A 23,353-nucleotide genomic window follows, 5' to 3' on the forward strand; every position below is an offset into this window, starting at 1 on the left:
TGACCCTCTGCCTCCGACCCTTCACCTCTCTTGCTGGCTCGCCATTGGCCCGAGGAAAAGTGGGCGTGAATGCTTTTTGATCCATGAATTTGCATATAGCGACCGCCCTCCAACGCCCTGGAGGCGGGGCCAAATCGCCCCTCGCTCACCGATTGGACGGAACAAAAGTGGGCGTGAGTCGTTTTTCATCCGTTTTTCTGCGGAAAGTCCGTGATGTTTTTGAACACGCTGCTCGGTGCGCGCCCCGCACGAGTCCAGCATCGGTGCCCACGAGTGGCGCGAGATGACGGTGATGCGATGGTGGCGAGTTGTGACGGTAAAGGTCGTGGCGGTTGTGGTGAAGCGGCGTTGTGGTTGGTGGTTGTTGTTGTGATAGCCGCGTTGTGGTTGGTGGTTGTTGTGTGATGGCTGTTGAGACGTGGTTGGTGGTGGTAATAATGGCGGCTGGTCCAAAATAAAGATAGTAAAAGAAAAACGGCTATCCTGAAGAGTCGCAGCCCTCATGAATAACATTTATTCCCTCTAGACAACGGGTTTGGGCCTAACTACACATATACTTACCGAGATATCTCACCTAAGGGACCTGAATGGTGGTTTGCGAATTTGGTCAACCACAACAATATATACACACATATATATATATATATATATATATATATATATATATATATATATATATATATATATATATATATATATGCTGGAAGAGCAATGGAGAACAAATCAATCCAAAATTGATGAGAAATTGGAAGTAATGTTGTATTCTAAGACATTTTTTTTATCAAGCAGAGATGATTCAAAGCCATTCTCAGAATACAAAAAATATCGTGTTGTTCAAACACCAAATTAATGTTTAATTGATATTTGATGTCCCAGCAAAGGAATGATTAAGAAAAGCATCAATCCTTCAGCTTATTGATTGTTTATGAGAGCATGACACAGAAGGGATGTGATGTTGTTTACCTTTCAAGTTTTACCTGGATATATATATTCCTTCCCACCAAAAGTTTGTTGGATGCTATTATTAACTTTGCCACCGAAGGTGTAAGCAGGTTGTTTTCACACCTTTCCGTCTGTTCGCTTTTCTGCTTGTGTGCAGGATATCTCAAAAAAGTTGTGGATGGATTTGGATGAAATTTGGTGGACAGGTGTGACAAGGATGAACCGATTCGATTTTGGTGAAGATCTCGATCCGGATCCAGCGACTGGAATTTTTAAAGACATTATTCACCATTGATCGATAGGGCGAAACCGATATATAGCACGATATCTCAAAAAGTTGTCGACGGATTCGGACGAAACTTGGTGGACACGTTGCATGTGTGACAAGGAAGAATTGCATCGATTTTGGTGAAGATTCGAATCTGGATCAGGATACGAGAAATATTTAATTTTAAAAGTGATTCTTCAACATTGAGAGATAGGGCCAAAAACGACATATAGCACAATATATTCTTGTGGATCAGCATTGCATGGCACAGGGATGTGCTCTACTGAGTGCCCTTCTAGGTGTCACTGCTAACTTCACTACTGATGAAAGAAAAATGCATTAATGTTATGACCATTTAATTATGATTCACTGCTTGGAAAAAACAATTAATTAATTTTCAATAATCACGTCAACTGATTTAATGCAGAACATGCTCGGTGATCTGCATTCCATCAGTTCCCACATCCGATGGGTTCAATTTTCCTGCTTAATGTGTTTATCCCAGCAACGGCTTATCCAATGTGTGGGTGCAGCTGCAGCGCATGACACATGCAAAATGCACATCTTCCTCATCAATACAATAATCATACAGACAGAAACACATCATGTGCATGTTAGGGAGGTGGGGTTGGGGCACCACGACAATTTTTTGGATAATAGGAAATTAATGAGCATCTCACTCGGTCTCCCATCCTCCAACGGGGAGGTGAGATGTATTCTCTTTCAACTTCAACCGTTACATTGTACCAAGAAGTGTCCATAAAATGAGGCAATGCTTTAATAGAGGTGAATATAAACGAACTGAATATAAAGAAAGCTTAAAATTAGTGAAATTAAACATTTGAAAATTTTGAATCATTCTCACTCAGATTTCAACATCACCATAATGCATATTATTGTCGCGTCTGAGGCTCAGTAATGGGTTTGTCTCTACGGATTTCCGAAATAGTGCTATGTTTTCCAACTGTCAGATTCAGTTATTCAAACTTATGTTTACCGATCCCCAAGGATCATTCAATAAAAACCGAACTGGGTGGTCAGGAGAGAAGACTAGGAGAGAAAAAATGGTGGCCACGCAGAGGTAAGGCAAGAGATCCTTGCTGCTTAAAGGTCCAGCTACAACTTTGTCCACGCGTATCCAGCACCAGCCCCCGTAACCCTTTGTCCTTTATCCTCCCCCTTCTTCTTCACACCCGATCCTCTGGCACACCCTCCATACTGTGGAACTGCCTTTTATTCCGCAGGCCCTGCGATTGGCTGCCCACTCCTTGAGGGAGATCCATTCTCAAGGCCGTCCCATCCACGGGGTGACCCCAATAAAAATCCATCGCCTCTTCCAGGTCCTACAGCGCATCTTGCCACCACGGCTTGCCTCCACTGGACAGACAGATTGTCATCGGTTGTAGAAAGCATGAAACACTTCCATGTGCCATGAAACATCCAAGTCCTCACCTGGCCTTGCCTGACAGAAAGTCAGACATTCTACAGCCTTATTCTGTCTACCTCTAAGTTCACACTCTGCCTCCTGAGTGCACTTACTCAAATATTTTCCCTGTTTACAAGAGTAATTTTAAGCTATGCCAATCACACGGTCCATACCATGGTCTTACTACATTCTAACTATGGATCCCCCCTTCCACATAACATTATGAAGTTGTTTAAGCTTTCTTTATCTAAGAAGAAGATGATTTGAAATTCCAGATTCTACTGGGTGGCACCATGTGATACACATTTACATAGAGAGAATTGGGGTCTTCCCCCAGCCTGAACCCGCTCCCCCAGTTATACTACCCAGACAGAAACCATACTCGAGATACCCTTAGCCAACATGCACAACTTGGTTTGATTTGGTTCAGTAGTTTTTTTCATTTTTGAAGTACTGTCGGACCCTGATATTTGTGGGTGATACGTTCCTGAAAAATGCCACGAATGTCGGGGTCTGCGAATGTTGAGGCATTTTTTATTTTAATTTTCTTTACATGGTCTAGGCTCGTGGAAGAGCAATTACACAGAACAAATCAGGACACAACATAACAAAGGGAACAGCAGAGGAAAGAGGAAACACAAACCGCAGTGCTGAGGGAGAAAGTAGATGGAGATGGACAAACACGGGATGCAGATAATGATGAGGGGTAAGGGAGAATGCAAAGGGTGGACAATATGGATCCATTAGCAAAATTGTGTTTGACCAGCTTGTGATTTTGTCAAGCTCTGAGAAGAGGGAAGAGGTTTGATGACTTTAGGAATAATATGGGGCTGAGAACACTGCCTTGGTGTACCCCAGCCTTGAGAGGGAGAGGAGATGAAAGGGTTCTGTTGAGAGACATACATTGTCTCAGAGAGGGTAGGAAGTCAGTCATCCAACATTGGAGTTGGCCTTGGATTCCACAGGCAGACAGTTTGGAGAGCAAGGCAGGATGCCAGACTGTATCAAAAGCTTAATATATGTCCAGAGAGATGGCCCTGATCTCAGTCTGATATTGAGAGCCTCCACCATTGTTGCGAGAGTAGAAGCAGCATGCCCATTGTAGAGTGACCAGGTCTGAATCCAAATTTATGATCTGAGATGAGGCTGTTTGAGAAAAGGAATGATTTTATGTCAACTGTGATGATGGATTCCATGACCTTGCTGATGATTGGAAGTACAGTAAGCTAATTGGGCTGTAGCGAAGGAGATCAGTTTTTCCACCTTTTTATGTAATTATGTGATGTCAGCTGATTTCCAATTTCCCAGGTGGATACAGGAGACAGGGAGATACTGGAGTAAAAAAAACCAAAAAAAAAACATTTTTTTCAACTACGAATATGCGAAGCACGAATGTAGAAGCAGGTCACACTTTTTGATTATATATATATATATATATATATATATATATATATATATATATGTATATGTATATATATATATATATGTATATGTATATATATACATATATACACATATACATATATATACATATATACACATATACATATATATACATATATACACATATATATTCATATATATATATACATATATACACATATATATATATATATATATATATATATATATATATATATATATATATATATATATATATATATACACACACATATATGCATGTGTATATGTATATATATATATATATATATATATATATATATATATATATATATATATATATATATATATATATATATATATATTGTTGTGGTTACCAAATTCGCAAACCACCATTCAGGTCCCTTAGGTGAGGTATCTCGGCAAGTATATGTGTAGTTAGGCCCAAACCCGTTGTCTAGTGGGAATACATGTCATTTATGCGTGCTGCGACTCTTCAGGATAGCCGTTTTTCTTTAACTATCTTTATTTTGGACCAACCGCCATGATTACCACCACAACCACAACATCAACCACCAACCACAACGCCGCTTCACCACAACCGCCACGACCTTCCCGTCACACCTCGCAACCGTAGCATCGCCACCGTTCTTGCCCCGCTGTGGGTACCGGTGTTGGACTCATGCAGAGCGCGCGTCGAACAGCGTGTACAAAATCACGGATTTTGTGCTTCAAAAACGGATCAAAAACGACACACGCCCACTTTTTGCCGTCCAATCGGTGAGCGAGGGGCGATTTGGCCCCGCCTCCAGGACGATCGATATATGCAAATTTGTGGATCAAAAAGCCTTCACGCCCACTTTTTCTCGGGCCAATGGGGAGCGGGGTGAAAGGTCAAAGGGAGGGGGTCAAAGGCGAAGCTACGGGGGGATAAAAGGACCGTGTTCGTCAGTCAGAGCGGTGTGTGGAAGTCTGGAGCCCGAAGCCTGCAGTAGCTGGAGAAGCTGGAGAGAGTCCAAAGAAGAGTCCAACGGGAGAGTCCAAAGAAGAGTCCAACGGGAGAGTCCAAAGAAGAGTCCAGAGTCGGAGAGTCCAGAGGCGGAGAGGCGGCAGCGGCGAAGGCAGACGAGGGGGTGCTCGCGTCGGTGCCGGGAGCTGCACGCCCGAGGGAGGCCGGCAGCGCGACCTGGCCGAGGTGGAGACGCACACCAGGGATAATAAAGATCCTCTATACCCCGAGCATCAGCAACCCCCTCCTGTTTCCCCCCGCGCTGAGATAGTGCGACCAAGGGGGCCCCTTTCCCACCCCCTGCCAGACACTGTCCGCGATGTCCGCGAGGCCCGCGGAGTGAGGCGCCATCGCCGCTCCGCGTCTCATCACCAGACGGGTAGGCGCGACCCGGTCTCGGCCTCAGGCCGCCTCATTCTTGGGGGTATTCTTTTCCTTGGTTTTGGGTATGTGTTGTCGGCGCCGTCTGTGAGGTAGAATTGTATAAGTGTTGCCGTGTGCTCGGTAGTCGGTATTAGCTCTGCATTGTGTTTTCGCTTTTATATTTGCTTTTTGTGTAAATGGAATTGTGTTTTTTCTGTGTGCTTTTGGTGGAATTGTATATGTGTGCTTCCCGTGTGCCGCGAATAAATGTGCTTTATTATTGAACTGTTCTCCCGCTTCGCTTCGTCTTTTTCTCCCATTGAATCCTCATCTTGCTTCACGTAAAGGGTTGGTAGTGGGCTGAATACGCCCGATAATTAATCGAACCGTCGAGGTCGACGATAACACCGCTCGGTTATTCTGATAGTACGGAACGGGTCGCTTAAGTGGCCCGTGTCCGAAGTCGACCTGCGGCGAGGTGCGATCGCCCGGTCTACCCTCCGCGTGGGTACTTAGGTAGGTCGAATTTGGCGAGCAACCCTATCCCACGCGGGGGCTGATTGGCTCGATTGCGGTGAGACCGAAAGGTCCACCCGTGACTGGTTCCCGGCGTTAGTCCGAGAGGGTCACGACTGGATTGTCCGTCCGGTGGGCGACGTGCCGCGATTCGAGTTACGTGGCCGTCAGCACGCCGGCGGGCGCGAATCCGCAACAATATATATATATATATATATATATTATATATATATATATATATATATATATATATATATATATATATATATATATATATACACATATATGTATACACACACACACACATATATGCATGTGTATATGTATATATATATATATATATATATATATATTATATATATATATATATATATACATACACACATAATTATATGTTTGTATATACATTCAGATATACATATTGTTGTGGCTTCCCACCCGTCGGCGTGCGGGTGACCGCTTCTTAGCCAATTGCGGCCGCTCTTGCCCCTGAACGGGCAAACCGAGTCTCAGCTTTCGGAACAACGCCGAAATGCTACGGGTGTGTTTTAAGCACACCATAGCCTTGTCAATACTCTACCCGTGCGCTACAGGGTCCGATCGCCGAATGGTCGATTTACCTAATTAATCGCGCGGGCAGACTACCGAGAGATTGTACCTCAACGGGGCCTGCTTGGTAACAAGATGGAGGCGTTCGTGAAGATGAAGGTGAGGCGATGTTTGTTGTAGCGTAGGTGGTGAGGGGATGTCGTGGTGGTCATTGTGGAGATGGTTGATGAGAGCGATGTTTTTGTTGTGGAGAGGTTTGATGAGAGGCGGTTGGTCCAAAATAAAGATAGCAAAAGAAAAACACTACCTCAAAGATCACAGCCCGGTTACACGCAAAAATATCCCTCTAGACCTCGGTGGGGAAATCTATCTGAACACAGACTTATCGACATAACTGACCTCTGGGATACCTTTATAGTGTCCTGTGAATTTCCACAACCGTAACAATATATTACATGAAGGCAGATCTCGACTTTGACGAGGATACAGAATTTGCTGATATGCCAGATGATCACTGCAAAGAGTGGAATAAATTCTATTCTGTCCTGAGAAGTCAGAACAAGAGTGTATTCCCCAGAAACTCTTTTCCAGCCAACCCTTTTGGAAAGCCAAAATAAGATTTCCATTACTATTAGATAAGAAATGCTTGGGGATGAAACAAAAAAAAAACACTTTGGCAGAGATACTTCGAGATGAGAGATAATGAAAAGTGATGTGCGGACCTGTAAGCAGAAAAACAAAATTTGAATGTAATGCCAAAAAAAAAATCCAGCAACAGAAGGAAAAGGATGTAGCTAAACATGTCAAGAGCTAAGCCAAACATTTTTTTTGGAATCAAGTCAACTTGAGGACAAGTACCAAGTATAGTATACCTCCACTTTTGTCACATACACCTGATGATGTAAATAATCAGCCAAATTGACTACAAATGACAGTGAAAAGACAAAAACATGATTAAAACACTTTTCTAATTTCTAAAATGTTATGGCCAAACTTCCATGGCTGTGATTTAGTTCTGCTTTAAATCATTATATCTACCCAGTTTCAGAATATTTGATCTGAGTTTATGATGCAAGGGAGGCTACTCTCGTTATTCTGCATTTGGTAATGCTCTCATGTGTTAATACACATGTTACGTGTTACACGTTAGATACGTGATGATGTCACGTGGTAAAATGGTGGTTCCCTGAAATAATACGGCATTAGTCTAATGAGAACCAAAGTCAACAAAACGGTCTGTTCTATGCTTTGTTATTGGCCTTGTAAACATCCAGGTTCATGAACGAGAGATTGCTGAGGTACGTGTAGGGGCCGTTTGTGCTCAAGTAGCCATGTCAAGGTTGTTTTCAGCGCCTAAAGATGTTGTTATTATTGTTAACCATTGTATCGTTTTAGTTTCTGTTTAGAATATTGAAGATCAAGATTCTTTATTGTTTTAATTTGTGTCTATTTAGTCAATCACACGATGCATTGTATCGCGTATGTGACCACCTGCATGATATGGCCAAAATACTTGGCATTCAGGTTTGACAGACAAATATTTTGCGATGTCAATAACCTTGGTTATGTGGCCATCCGTTTTATGTGGCCACTCAGCAATACTTTGCTGTTTACCACTATTTTGTAACCACTATTTTGTAACCACACAACCATTTTGTTGTTTACCACTATTATTTTCATGAATTTATTTTCCGTTTTGATGTGCAGTATAAGGTTTTGATGAAGGCGGTTTCAATTATTGATTATATATATGGGTTAAATGTCAAAACTGCACAACACAGTAAATTTTGTTATTTCTTTGTTATATTCCTTGATCAGGAGTGCAAATTAGGAGAGCCATTTGCATTCGCTTGTCTGCGATTCTAGTTGCTTCTTAATTTTTCCAAATACAAGTTATTGAAAGCTAATGTTGCTATGAAAAGCAGTGCATTAGCAGTTTACTTTGCATGAGATGCTTCAAGTGAAGTGAACATGGAAGTGCAAAGGTGATTTTCTACTTCAAAACGTGGCACATCTTCAATCAGCATGCTGGATATTTCTTCAATGGCAAACAAACGACATGAGGCCAACTCATTCCATTAAAAAAGAAAAGCAAATTAAAAAGAAAACATAGCAGGGGGTTTAAATTATTATTATTTTATTTTATTTTTTACGAGTAGTCAGGGGATATCAAAATAGATTTCCGCTGAAGATGAACTGCAACTTAAAGTGAACTTGCATCTGTATGTAAGAAAAAATAATAATGCTTAACCATGCGGTAGCCCTGTTTACCAAGATCAATGGAAGGAAAAGCAGTTTATGATTTGTGAATGTATGGATATTTTCCTTGGGATCGACCTCCTTGAGAATGAAAGGCAGTGGTACCAATGCAACTCCTCTTCGGGGATTACCATCCAATAGAGAAACACCTTAATCCCATTAATTTCTCTTTCATGATGTGCGTCACAGTGTAAAAGTATTCTATTATTGAACGTGCAAATAAATTACTGTGCTGGAGTATTGCGACATTTTCTGCAAGAGAACATTTATAATTCACCTAATTCAAAAAACAAAACAAAAAACTCCAAATCCTACATGCAAATGGCATGGGGGCATAAACGAACGGAGAGAAGTAAGAAGCTATATTTAATCGATGTTGCAAAGGTTTTCCGTCATTTTTTGAGATGGACCACAGACCAATGGATTCATAGGATAGTGACATACACAGAACAAAGACTTGCTTGTACCTCAACCAAGTATTCCCGGCAAAGCAGTGGTAAACGCACATGCTCCAGTAGAGAGGCGATCAGCTCCTGCCGTGCCTCACGCTCGTGGTTTACCCATGTGAGAACAGCCTCAAAGACCTGAACGGGAGACAGGTGTGTGTGTGTGTGTGTGTGTGTGTGTGTGTGTGTGTGTGTGTGTGTGTGTGTGTGTGTGTGTGTGTGTGTGTGTGTGTGTGTGTGTGTGTATACCTCAATGAGATACCAAGAAGGCAATCACCAAATCCAGTTGTAACCTGGCTATTCTGTTGCTAAGCCAGATTAATCAGATAATCTTTTTACCCTAGATAGTCTCCTCATAGCATGTAATATTACAATAATGAAGAGAAAGAGGAGTCTAAAATATACAACGAACAGTAACTGTTTTAACAAAGCTAGATGAACTTTAAAGGTAATCTTAAGGGACTTTGAGCATTAAAAAAATGTAATAAAGCGCAGTGAATGGCCACCTTCATTATGTATTGTGATACAACAGGGCAGTAAGGCTCAGGTTGGCTTGCTTTGCCAAAATTTGGTTTGTTTACAGGGTTGAAAGCTCGTTAGAAGCTCGGTACACAGATCTCTCTTGCGCGAATGCACACGGATTTCGACATAGACGACATGGAAGAAACAGTAGCAATTGTAAAATTTTGTAAAAAGAGAACAATGCGGATAGAACAACTGCATAAACAATGTTCAAATATATGGGGAGAAACCCACTACATAGCAAGTTCTTTTGTGATGTTTTTTGTTGTGCTTGTGTTTATTTTCTTTCATCAGCATCTAATGATGAACAATAGTCTTAAATTGAATCATCATGTAATAGCAAAGGAATAAAAAGCAAAAATAATGAAAGGTCAAGGGGAAAACGTTCAAGTCCAAATATTTCTTCAATTTTTTTCATAGGGGACTTGTGATCAACAATGATTTTTCTTGGGCAAACCACATTTCAAAGTTGGCCTCCAAAATAAGCCACAGACTGGGCATCCTCCTTCGTACAGAATACTTGCCTGTCATACCTGAACTCCAATCCACCTACAAGCCCTTCTTGCGCAGCTTTATGGAGTACTGCTCTCCCATCGGGGCTGGATCCTCTGCCTTACACCTTGCTCAGCTTGACGCCCTGGAAACCAAGGCCTTCAAGATTATTGGATTCTCCCGCGATGAAATTTAGTCTATGGAACTATCACTTCACCATCGCAGCCAGGTCGGTGGTTTCTCTGTGTTCTACCGTCTCCTTTCTGGCCTTTCACCCTCCACTCTTTCCATGCTTTGTTCCCCCAAGGTTTCTGGATGGTGCACGTGGTCCACTATCAACCCTTTTCTGGTGAAATGCCCAAGATCACTGTTCACCTTCACTCATTTTTCCCTCTTTTTTTTCTCACTTGTGGAGCCAACTTCCCACATTCTCTTCAATGTCATTCTCCACTCCAAGTCTTCAAGACAGCTGTTCACCACCATCTCAGATCATCCCCCATCCAAAACCATAATCCTTTTTTATCCTCATTAGCCCAATTCCCCCCTGCCCCCAAGCCCACCTTAGTCCCAATTTCTATTTTTACTCCCTCAGTTTCCTTCTGTGTCACCTCACCCACCACATGCATCCTCCCCTATGCCTCATCAGTCCTCACATCCCTTATATGTCAAAGTCTCCCTCTATCGTGTCCATAAACCCTGCTGTTGGTGTTTCCCTCCTCACTTCACTGCTCCGTTTGTTCTGTTGCATCCTGATCATTTCAGTGGTCGAGCTCTTCCACGAGCCTCAACTATATGTACAGAAATGTAATTTAATAAACATGTTCCATGCACATTTATCAATTTTTATTCCCTTAGCTCAAAATGAGAGACATTTTTACTGCATGTGCCCTGAATTTTTCCTCTCTCATTCTTCTGCCATTTGCTGTTTATAAGGTGATTCATTTTTAGATTTTGCATTTTATTGTCATTATTACAGTCATTTCCAGAAGCCAAGTTGCTGTGGATGCCAAATGACTGCCGTTTTATCTTAATTTTCATATCTACCATCATATTTTAATGCAAACTCTTTCATGACTGCAATTCCTCAAAATGGAATTAAAATACATCTAATCTGGCCAAATTATCTGTAGAAGTCACAGTGATGTCATGTTGTTGAACTTGTGTTACACACGACACAGTCAAGAACAGACAATAAGAAAATACTCATGCCCTGGTTGGCGTTGTGCGGCTCCAGCGAGTGATTGACGATACTTGGCCTGCATGATGGGCCTTATCTGTACGACAAATTTCACATCCATTTTCTGGAATCACTAATTCCTGTGTTTTCTGCAGGTTAAATGTTTTTTTTTTAATAGTACAGCACATACAGATAGTAAGCCATTTGTATTGTTTCGTAATTTAGGATAGTAAGCTGTTTCGTATGCCTTGCCACATCTAAAATTATTTTATTTTTTAAGTTCCATTATTGGAATATCATTAATTCAATCAGTCTACAGAATAAATCAGATTATATTTTTATTTTTTTATTTTTTTTTTAAACATATGTACAGCGTGTTTTAAAAGTAACAGTGCATTGAACAAAATACTTATGTTTCATATTTTTATTAATCTTAAAATTAAAATGAATGCTTGTTTACTTGCAGGTATCATTGACTCACTCATGTTTGATACCCACCAGCTGAGGGACGACTCAAATTAACTTCTGCTCGGAGGATGTTAATGGTTTATCTCTAAGGCAACCCAGAAAGAATGGTCCTTACAATGGAAGAAAAGTATTTTTGCTATGATGGGAAGTAGATTACTGAGGTGCAGGATTTGTTTCAGGAGAAATTTGGCTAAGCATTCATTTGGCTAAGGATTCATTTAGCTAAGGAGAGAAATTTGGCTAAGATTGCCTCATCAAAATTGGGTAAAAGCATTGGTTGAAATGTTTCGGGAAACTGGTAGCCTTGCAGACAAGTCTCGAAGTGGTCAGCCGAAGGTTGTGACAGATGTGGTATTGCAGGACTGTTAACCAATTGCAAAGAAGTCCAAGAAAATCGCTCTGATGCTTGGCGCAACAACTAGGTGTCTCGCTAACGTCTACATGCAGAGCTGTACGGAATAAAACGAAGTTTGTTCCCTATAAAGTGCATGTCGTTCATTAACTTTTACTTGGAGACATAGAGAAGGGGTTGAACTTCTGTCAATGGCTCCAAAATTTAATTACAGAAAAAGAGGATCAGGTTTAGACTGCATCGTCTTTACGGATGAGGCATGGTTTCATACGTCTGGCTATATGAATAGCCAGAACACCAGCATTTTAGCCACAGAGAATCCCCATGTAATCTTCGAAAAACCATTGCATGATCAAAAATTGCTCTGGTGTATGCGCCTTTCCCAGAAGGCGGGTTAATGGACTAATATTTTTGAATATACCGTAAATTCCGAATGGCACATCAACGATGTTCTCCAGCTGTTTTTCAGCAAACTTACTGAAGAGGTTCCAGAAAACGAACTAACTAACCAACAGTAGTTAGTTCAGCGAACTAACTAATGAGATGGATGGTTCCAGAAAGACAGTGCAACTGCACACACAGCACATGCATGTAGTCAGTACAATTTTTGAAGATCACATCATTTCTCATGGTTTAGGGCCACCTCGTTCTCCCAACTTAACCATTCCAGGCTTTCATATGTGGGGAGAGCTCAAAAACACAATCCATGCAAATAATCCCCATACGATAAAAGAGCTGAAGGTTAACATTTCCGAGGCAATCCAGGCTGAATAACTAGAGCGAGTGTTTGAAAACATGTGTTGACGTGTCCTGCTATAAATTTGCTGCAACTTTTCAATAATTTGCAAAATCAAATCTTCTATCACCTCTGATAAGTGTTTGTTGTATTTGACAATAAATAATTTTCTCTGAAAGACATCTTTTTGCACAAGGCATGATAAGTTTCCACTGCACCGTTTCTTTTGAAACAGCCTGTATTATAATTTAAGCATTCCACATACTGCTGGTTGTGTTAAAATTTTGTTGTAACAGGACTTCCCTTTACCAACAACAAAAACCATACTTAATAGATGAATAGATGATCACAGACGCCAAGAACAAAAAAATATTACTGCTTCTTTCCTGGCTCCAATTATTTCCACCTTTCTTACGATGTTGGCCAGAGAACATTTTTGGCCAAGTCTTTTACAAACCGGCTGGCCAGGCTTGATATTCGAATTGAAGGTGATAGGAAATTGTAATTTGTTCAGGGTTCAGGATAGCTCTCCTACTCTTCTCAAAAGACACTGCAGGATCTTTAACATTCACCAGCTAATGCGAGCAGATGGGACAAAGTTTAACGTCCATCCAAAGGACGATGCCTGACCTGCGAAAGATGGAGAAAGTTTATAGCTGGGTTCAGATTCAAACCCAGGCTAGACAACTCAAAGGCGAGTGCATCTAGCTGAAGGCTATCCTGCCAGCCCCCGAGAACAAGAAGCTTTTACCTATATTACAAGGAGATGTATGTCATCTTGCATGAATTACAAAGACATTCGTAGAAAATGGACAAGTAAACACAGAATATGATTTAAACCTGGGATCTGACTAAGCATCATGAGCTGTACACTCAGATGGGAATACTGAAACAAGTCAATGTCAATTTTTCTTCACAGCAGGTCAAACGCAGCCAAACACCAAAAAAAATAATAAAAGTTCACCTTTTCCTCATTTGGCACCATCAGCTTGTCACTGGCGATGAGATCACAAACTTGTTCCACGGCAAGGGACACAAACTCCTCTGACTGCACAACATCAGCGAAGTGCTGTTCTGCAAGGGTTCATCATGGAAAAGAAATGGGACGATGAGAGCTTGTTATTTCAAACAAGCTGGAATCCTTTGGGATTCAATACATAAGGAGTTCAAATCTCTCTGTATAATATCTCAGCACTCTGCAGGTGACAAAGAATACTCAAGAGAATGCTCTCATGTTCAGGACAGAGCTATTTTTCTTCCTGCCCTATCTGCTTGCATTCCTTAAGAAGAGCAAAGTGCTTGAAGTATTGTAAAAAAAAAAAAAAAACACAAACAATATTCTATTTATCGTGTACACATAAAATTTTTGATTACAAATACATTTTAAAGCATAAAGCTTTGAAAAAAACTTAAAAAGTGAAGGGAACTAATTTGTAGTGGGTGAAACAGCACTGACGAGTCAAGATCTCAATCAAATCATTTCCAAAGAATAAGGAGTCTGAAAACTAATTCGCTAATGGGAAGCTGGCTGTAAACCTGCATAGTTAATGGCATGCTGAAGAAGGTCAGTACAGGAATGGATGTCAGCAAAGGTACGAATCCCTAGGCAGTTGGACGGGTGAAGCTGGGATTGCAGGAAATCACAGCATGCGTCACGGACCTCGGCCAGCTGAAGTAAACTCGCTGTAGGGAGAAGAATCTGAAAAGGCAAAGGGATGCAGGAGGGCCTTTTGTGAAAAGGTCCTGATCACAAATAAATGAAGATGAAATAAACAGACATGCCAGTAGGAATTGGAAAAAAAAAATAGGACTACTGGACCTGTAGCTTATCTGGGCCTTGGCCTAATGTAACACAAATTTGGTGGTATTCTGACTGGTGGGTCTGTAGAAGAAAAATTTTGAAGAAATTTACAGATTTTCCCAATAATTTATGAAGTCTGTCATTTTGACACACTTTCGGTCACGTGATTGGCATGGCCTCCGCAATTTAACATCCCCACCTTGGCCTAATGTTCGAACGCAAATTTGGTAGCATTTTGACTGGTGGGTCTGGAGAAGAAGATTTTTTAAAGGAATTTATGCGACCGGCATTTTGACACACTTCTGGACATGTGGTCGGCATGACCTCTGCAATTTAACATCAGGAACCTGTCCTAATGTTTTAACCCAGATTTGGTAGAATTTTGACTGTTGGGTCTGGAGAAGATTGGTGAAAGAATTTATGGGATATTCCCAAAAATTGACCGTCAGCCATTTTGACACACTTCCGGTCAAGTGATGAACATGACCTCTGCAATTTAAGATCCCTACCCTGGCCTAATTTCGTAACCAGAATTTGGTAGCATTCTGACTGGTGGGTCTGGAGAAGAAATGTTTTGAAGGAATTTACGAAGTCTGCCATTTTGACCGACTTAAAATCACGTCACCAGAAGAAGCTTTGCAATCTCCATTACCAGTCAGCAGCAAAACCTTGCTGCCAACTGTCAGCCGGATCAGCCAGGAGGTTTGACTGGATAAATTGAAATAGCAGACGGACGGACGGACGATGACAATACCTTATCTGGAATTCCAATTCCAGAAAGGCTAAAAATCAAGGGATAATCTCTGAGAGCAAATTTTTTTGTCTACACTATAAATTTCAACACAGATGCTCTAATGATTGCTTTATTATTATGATGATGCAAAACATCAAACTAATACGTCTTAAGTCTCGTTGTTTATTCCACAAAGATTTAACTTTTTTTTTTTTTTTAAGTGTCCCAAATTGTAAGTATTCCAAATTATTGCGCCATACACTGATGTAGAAGAAGGCCATTTGGCCTATCATACCTGAGCCACATCAACACCATATAAAAGTAAATACAGTCGGACCCCGCTATTCGCGGGGAATACATTCCTGTAAAATGCCGCGAATGTCAGGGCATTGTTTCAATGGAAAAAGGGGGGATAGGTTCCTAGCGGTTTGTAATCCATGAGGGAAAAAAAAAATCAAGAACCCCAAAAAAACGTGAAAACACGAAAAGATTTTTACGGATACGCCGCAAAAAGGTGAAAAAAAAACCTGCGAATACGCCCGTGAAAACACGAAGCGAGGAATGTCGAAGCAGGTCACATTTTACAGACAACAAATGTGCGGGGTCTGCGAATAGCTAATCCACAAATGATGAGGTCCGACAGTATTTCAGTGTATCAACTTAATTTGGGAGGTTTGGGGAATGTCGAGGATAAGTGGTGAGGATGGTGTAGTATTCTGTGAAACTGAATACAGAAACTAGCCAATGAGCTTTGAGCTGGGTTTCAATGAATGGGAGAAGGCGTTCCGGGAGCGAGAGGCTGGAGACAAGGCCGCGACCTGAGCTTAAATGAATAAAGTAATTGCCGTTCAATAAAAGAGCCTGCCGGGTTTTCTTTGAGCACACCAGCTGTGTTCGTACATGTTGCGGAGCGTTAGTAAAACTCACATCACGACAGATGGGTGGGAAGGAGAACAGAGGATGTATGCGTGAGTGAGTGCACAAGAGTCATGCACAACTCAAGCATGGCACACGACACACACAGTATGATAAATAATTATGGAAACAGATGAAAAATGGAGTGAGAAATGCAAGTAAAACGTGATATAATCACATATCAAGTGTAAAATTGAAATGCTCCATAATAGAGTCACGTATTCATATAGTACACAGTGATTGGTTGTCATTCAAGCAAACAAACACGACACACCTATAGAATGACTAAAAAAGTATTGGTGGTGTAATCACTGTAGTGTGGTGAATGCGTGGTGAATATTATGGCTATTAATTGGAAAGAAATATTAGATGACAAGAGGATGGAAATAAAAGTCTGAGCGAGTGAAGGCTACTCCGTGCAGCAAATGGCCGCAGACTTGTGTTTTAGCAGGAACTGCATGGATATGACTGTGGAGGATACGTGAAGATGGTACTGTTGACAATCGAAGTGGTCGATGAAGAAAGCCCAGACTCTCCAAGAGTGATGAAATAGTACATCAGCTTATGTTCTTTTTCATGACCTCTGCCTAAGGTCAAGCTGCAATGTGTTAAAGTCGAGCAGTACTTTTTTCTTGTTTCGCTGCAAATGCTTTCTTGGCACGAACAGACAGGATCTCATTTAACCTTCCTTCAAAATGTCTTATTCCTACTATGGCTCCTTTAAAACGTACAACACGCAATTATATGTACAGTATATAATCCTTCATGCAGAATGAAGAATCTATACATGTTAAATTGTTTAATAGTCAATTAAAACCATCTACATGGCTTTCTGCCTTGCAATCTCCACTCACTCCACACTCGTCACCGCCTGCACCCGCTCCACCCTCACCCTTTATCGACAAATATTTCACACTCTCTTACCTCCTGCAAAGTAGCCATACTATCTATTCCATCAACCACAATGGTCCTCAAGCGTATCAATTTTTTGTATCCAGAGTCAAGGCTCATGGAAGAGCTACAACGCTGAATGGATCAGGACGCAACAGAACAAAAGCAACAGTAGAGGAAGAGGGGAAACACCAAATGTTCCCCCATAACAGAGGGGGAACATTTGCACACACTTCCTACAGCAATTAACTACCCTCTGTCTACTCTATCCACAATACTGCCCACATTAAACATTTATCACATTGTTTATAACCTTCCTCCAGTCTCCTTAGTCTACGATTGACTGTAAGATAATAACAAAACCAAATACCATACTTCAATACACCACCAACAACAACAACAACAACGACAACGAAACGCATCATGTTCTGCCAGAAGGAGCTCGAAACCGACCAACCAAACACACAAAAATCTCATTGGAGCCTCATTTCTGCATTGCAATCAGAAATGCTTTCATCATTGTTTAGCGTTTTTATTTTGGTTATTATTACCGTAGTTAACTTTGATGCACCTTAAAATCGTTTTCTCTTCTCGATCAGAAATGTTATGGCCAGGAAGCAAAATAACCAAACACCAAGCGGCAATTTTTTGTCACTCTATCAGCTTTTAAAAGTTGAAATGATTAAACTTCTCTATATATTATATCCTTTTTTTTACATTTGGTGGAAGCATGTATTTTTCAATACAACAAGAAAATTGTAACAAAGGGGCTAACCACAAACAGCTCTCACAGACAATTCTCAAGACGAAAGTGAAGGCCCTAAAATAGGCTGTTTTGTGACCCAATCTGAGGGACTACCCAACTTAATCCTATCTATCAGCACATTCAGCAATCCATTTGTTTCCAAAGCTTTCCTTATGACAGTATAAATGCCTCCTGAATTTCAGGAAAATGAGCAATTAACAAAGCATGCGAACTTTGCTCTGATCTCAAGGTTTACTGCAAATAAAAAAAACAAAGAAAAGTGATACAAATTGAAATCTGCTCTGTCAAATGATCTGGCCTCATCTGCCATGATAGTGTGTGTATATATATATATATATATATATATATATATATATATATATATATATATATATATATATATATATATATATATATATATTGTATAACAGAACGGCAATTGGTAGAGCGTATACCTCCGCCAGGCTGAATAGTTAACGTTTTGTATCCCACTGATCGTCCGGATTTGCATCGAGACCATTACCAAAATCTAACAAGTGGTGCAAGACACCACGAATCCCACCCATTTAAGGCATAAAGTTATTTTGGGGATCAAATTTAAATTTTATACATCCTAAACCTGAATGTTGATTATAAGGAATAGAATAAGGAATATTTTAGTCTTAGTTTGAAGTCAATTAAACCATTTTTGACGAAGTTATGAGCGAAAAACGATTTTGACCTTTTCGTGACCTGACCTTGACCTTTGACATAATTGGACCCAAACGTTAATGGGGTCGTCCGAGGTTCATTACCCACCTGTGGATACAATTTGACAGTGTTTGAGACGGCCGTTTTCCCGTAAAGTTGTATTTTCGTAACCATGTTTTAGTTTAATGGAAAATTTGTAATTTTGACCGATGATCATGACCCCCAAAACTTCAGACCCTACTGATCTTCACAAATATGGATTTTTCACTGGAGGAATGGGTAGGATTATAAGTGACAAATAGAATAAGGTTCACTATAAGCTTAGTTTGAAGTTAATCAGATAATTTTGACGAAGTTATTAGTGAAAATCGTTTTTAATCTTTTTGTGACCTTGACCTTGACGTTTGATCCAATTGGACCCAAAAGTTAATGGGGTCGTCCAAGGTTTATTGCCCACCTGTGGATTAAATTTGATAGTGTTTGCTTAAGCCGTTTTGCCGTAAAGTTGCTCACAGACAGACAAACAAACAGACAAACAAACCGGACGATTACAATATCCCGCTCCCTCCTTCCGGGGGGCGGGATAATCAGGTTGTTCTTGTCACTGACCCAACTCATCCACTAAGTTTTGTCATAATCCATGCACAACTTTTTGAAATATCATGCACATATCATTTTTGGCCTCATTTCTCACTAGTGAAGAATCACTAAAAAATTTTTTTAATTGTCATATCCTGATCCAGATCTTCACCCAAATCGACACAATTCTTCGTTATCACACACCCAACCTGTCCTCCAAATTTTGTCCGAATCAGTCAACAACTTTTTGAGATATCCTGCTCACAGACAGCCAGACAGACAAACGGTGGTGAAAACATAGCCTTCGTCCACCTTCGATGGTGGAGGAAAAAACCCCCAAAAACCTGGTCTTATTCACTGCCTGTACAATTTCTTTGCAAACGAAATATGCATAGATCTGTAACACTTTGGTTTGAAATTCAAGGTTAGGGTTAGGGTTAGCCTGCATTTTCTTGAAAGTTTGGGCATACTTTAAAAAAGAAATGACAAAATTCAAGTTAATACCCTTTCAATTTAGCTTCCTTTCCCTCATCGTGCCCACAAAACGGAAAGCCAAATTTTGAAAGTAACTTGACAATGTCACAAACCTTTGCAAGGTAATCCCTGTTTCTCTCAAAGGTGCCTTTACGACTTTCCAAAAGCTTCACGGCCACTAATCCCGTTTCTTCGCTATGTTGAAGCGTTGTCACTTTTCCATACATTCCAAATGAACCTGGGAAACAGAATGTTTAGACAATTTTTTCAGAGATGTTCTTCCAATCCTGCAACCCTTTTGTTGATAAATTAATCCTCAGCTTAGCTTGCTTATGAGTGGAAGTGACAGCATGGAAAGAACACATCATCTTCAGTTGTATGCGTGCTCGGAGAACCCATACTGAATGCATCAAAATATTTTGAATAGTCTTTCTGAACTTGCAATGATATGACGTCAAGAGCAGAGGTAGCTGGGTCTAACAATTAGATAGGTACATCAGTCCCGTTCACTCTCATGAAATGTGCTGTAGCTACCTGTCAATCAAGTTTGAAAAACGATGCAGCCAGTCATGTCACTGCAAATACTGCTCTGACTGCAGGGTGGATATCAGCGCAGTTGGGTTCTGTTTTGCTTTGCCACTCACATTAGGTTTCGCAGGTACATATAAAAAAAAAAAATTGAAATCTTAATTGTAAACTGGAAAGCATCACAAAATGCAAAGCCCATCCGCGTCTACTTTGTAGTCAAAATAAACGTAATGAAAACAGCAGCTAAAAAAATGTAAAAATGGTTAATTAATCTTCTCCTTATTCTCATAAGGATTTGGCTTAACATACACGCGCACGCACGCTCACGCGCACGCACGCTCACGCGCACGCACGCTCACGCGCACGCACGCACACGCGCACCACACGCACACGCCTCACTGCATGGGTGGATGGGTTAACTACTGAAAAAAAAAGGAATTTCATTGGGTGGGGGGTGGCATTGACCCTTCCCCCAAATCCAGCTGTGCTTCAGAGATACAAGAAGAAGAAGTGGGAATGGGAGCTTCATGCAGCAGTTCCAACAATCACACAAAATTATACAGAACAAGACTTCTTCAACCAAGAGAAAAATATATAAAAGCACACAGAAGGAACACACAAACAACACCAACCATATCCAATATCCATGACAACAACAACAACAACAACACCGTGTTATAAAAGATCCTTTTTTCAGGTGTTTCACTTCATTTTACATCGTTTTAGACTTACAGATAGGTATGCAACATGTTTGTGAAGTACAATAGGCTGTCTTTTGATTAAATCTGTCAGCGAAGCGATGGGTAAACATGCTAAGTAATCAGGAAAAATCCAACATGGCAGCCTTCCGTGATGGTGAATCGACTCAAAATCCTCCCAAAACTCGACCAAAAAATCGTCAAAAGTGTTCCTCTTTACTTCTGTCAGTCAGCAGAAGGCGTAGGACTGTAATCAAGTGGGAAAACCTCGGTGGTAGCACCGAGAAGGAAATTGCTCTTATACATAGTGACCTGTGGATGAAGTCTTTGCCTGGTGTTGTCGACTCATATGGGTACCACATATCTGTTCTTGCTAATCCGCCAAGAAATCGAAACTCGAGAAAGCTTCCAACTGATGAATTAAAGGAGCTGACAGTACAGCAGAGACCAGCATTGTTGGCACATTAGGTATCATAATCCTCAAGTTGCACCGATAAGTTTATGATCAGCTGAACAGTCTCTTCTCAGCCAAGCAGCTCCTGCCTCCATCACACATCAGAAGAAAGATGTTTTCATCACATCGAGATGAAAATGAGGAGACAAGCTTGTACAGGCTAAACCACTGAAGCAGGTAGGTACCGATGGGTAATACATTAGAAGTGATTTGTTATAGGCTGTGAGATGAATAGTTCAGAAATAATTTTAGAGCGTAGCTATTTCACCGATACCTGCATTACAAAAAAAAAAAAACTCCTTTCCCTCAAGTCTGTTCACTGTCTTTAAATTGTTGCAGTTATTCTGTCGCCTGAATTCCTTGTTTATGTTATCGTTTGCTGAGACAGGCAGCTGAGATGAAAGCATTTTAATTCACATCAGAGAGCAGGAATATGAGTCACTTGATGTGAAATGCCATAAAACTTGCTCCCTATATTATACTCATTTCATCCATCATAAAGCAGATTAACTGGAAGTATTGACCAGGTTTTTGTTAGCATACTCCTCCAAATACTTCATGTCAAATGTCAGATGACCCAATGTATATACATATACATATATACATATATGTATATAACAAATATATCGTGTGTAAGTGTGCCACAAAAGGTAAAATCGAAAAGGCCATCCTGGTTTAGCTTCTGATAAATTATATAATTTGTACAGTCCTGCAACAACTCGTGCTCCATATGAAAAATCATTTGGAATTCTCTCTCAGAATGTGGTGAAAGCGAGGATCATACACCAGCTTGAGGTGTTCCATTCAACCAAATGTCGAGACACGTTTGTACAGACACTTAAGGAACATGTATAATTTTATGCAACAGCATGAGTTCAAGTCTTCTCTTATAAATCCTGCTCAAATTGTAGAGGATCATCCATGTGTACACGATAATGTTTCATGATATATCCACAACATTCCTCCATTTGTGTGTAATTTTAGGACTGGAAGACAAGGAACGACTCCAAACCAAGTATCCTGAATTGTCATTCCACCAACCCTTAAACCATTACACCAGTGAGCTGGTCTTTGTTGAGCACATCTCCGCTGGTTCTTCGGTGGAGAACATCTGTTTCTCTCGCTCAGAAACCAAAACTGAAATTAAACACACAGAAAGTGAGACTGCGGGTACACCTATTGGATGTACACCAGGAATCCATCTTCTCTGACGGGACAAAATTATCTGAGCACCATCATCATGAACTCCACAATTACAATGATTATTTGGAAATGATCAGAAACTTACAAAGCAATGGAAAAACATTCTTTCTCATGGCAAAAACAAGGAGGCACTCATTGAGTTCCTAAAAACATCCTTCTCCAAATATTCTGCCTATTGCCTCATTCATATTGTGATGTATGTGACTCATTGAGTCCAAGGTCATCATTTCACAGCTGACCGTGACCAAGTTGTGTGCGAAGTTGTTGAAGAATTGTCTTGAGATCACGATGAAGCAGACACCAGATTGGCGTTGCACTGCAAGCATGCGACGAGTGCCGGTCACTTCACACTTCTACAAAGTCGAGACACTCCTGTTGCCATGACCCTTCTTTGCCATTCCAACAACATTCACTCTCTTTTCGTTAGCACTTGGTGCCAAGGCACATCATCAGATAATCAATATCACACATGGGTCTTTTCAAAAATTGATACCAGAATTTGTAAAGGGACATTCATGTGTTTAGCGGATGCAACGCAATCGGTGCTTTTCACGGCAAAGGGAAGACTCGCCCATTCTGCTTCGTGAGTGAGAGTGATGTATTTCAGGATCGTTTTATCCAACTTGGTCAACAGTTTGAAGTCCATCCATATAGCTTCTTCTTTAGAAGAATTTGCCTGTTCGCTGTTTGGTCATCCTGGCAAAGGTTTCAAGTAT

The 23,353-nt window shown here is 40.7% G+C and overlaps 1 protein-coding gene across 10 annotated transcripts in view; it reads right to left on the reverse strand.

Annotated features, from left to right (window-relative positions):
• LOC147026489 (kelch-like protein 2) overlaps positions 1 to 23,353 on the reverse strand; it is a 120,197-nt gene that overhangs the window by 32,940 nt on the left and 63,904 nt on the right. For 9 of the 10 annotated variants that reach the window (XM_085881940.1, XM_085881946.1, XM_085881938.1 and 6 more), the window contains 3 exons: positions 14,463 to 14,625; positions 13,891 to 14,000; positions 9,201 to 9,317 (listed from right to left, as the gene is read on the reverse strand). In XM_085881940.1, the coding sequence (XP_085738066.1) occupies positions 9,201 to 9,317; positions 13,891 to 14,000; positions 14,463 to 14,625 (390 nt within the window). Of the gene's footprint in view, positions 1 to 9,200; positions 9,318 to 13,890; positions 14,001 to 14,462; positions 14,626 to 19,867; positions 19,993 to 23,353 lie in introns of all 10 variants that reach the window. The other variant, XM_085881944.1, reaches the window with a different exon arrangement.

The sequence above is a fragment of the Eptatretus burgeri genome, chromosome 5 (genome assembly GCF_056783735.1).
Source record: "Eptatretus burgeri isolate ZD-2024b chromosome 5, Ebu_testis_v1, whole genome shotgun sequence".
Taxonomy (NCBI): domain Eukaryota; kingdom Metazoa; phylum Chordata; class Myxini; order Myxiniformes; family Myxinidae; genus Eptatretus; species Eptatretus burgeri.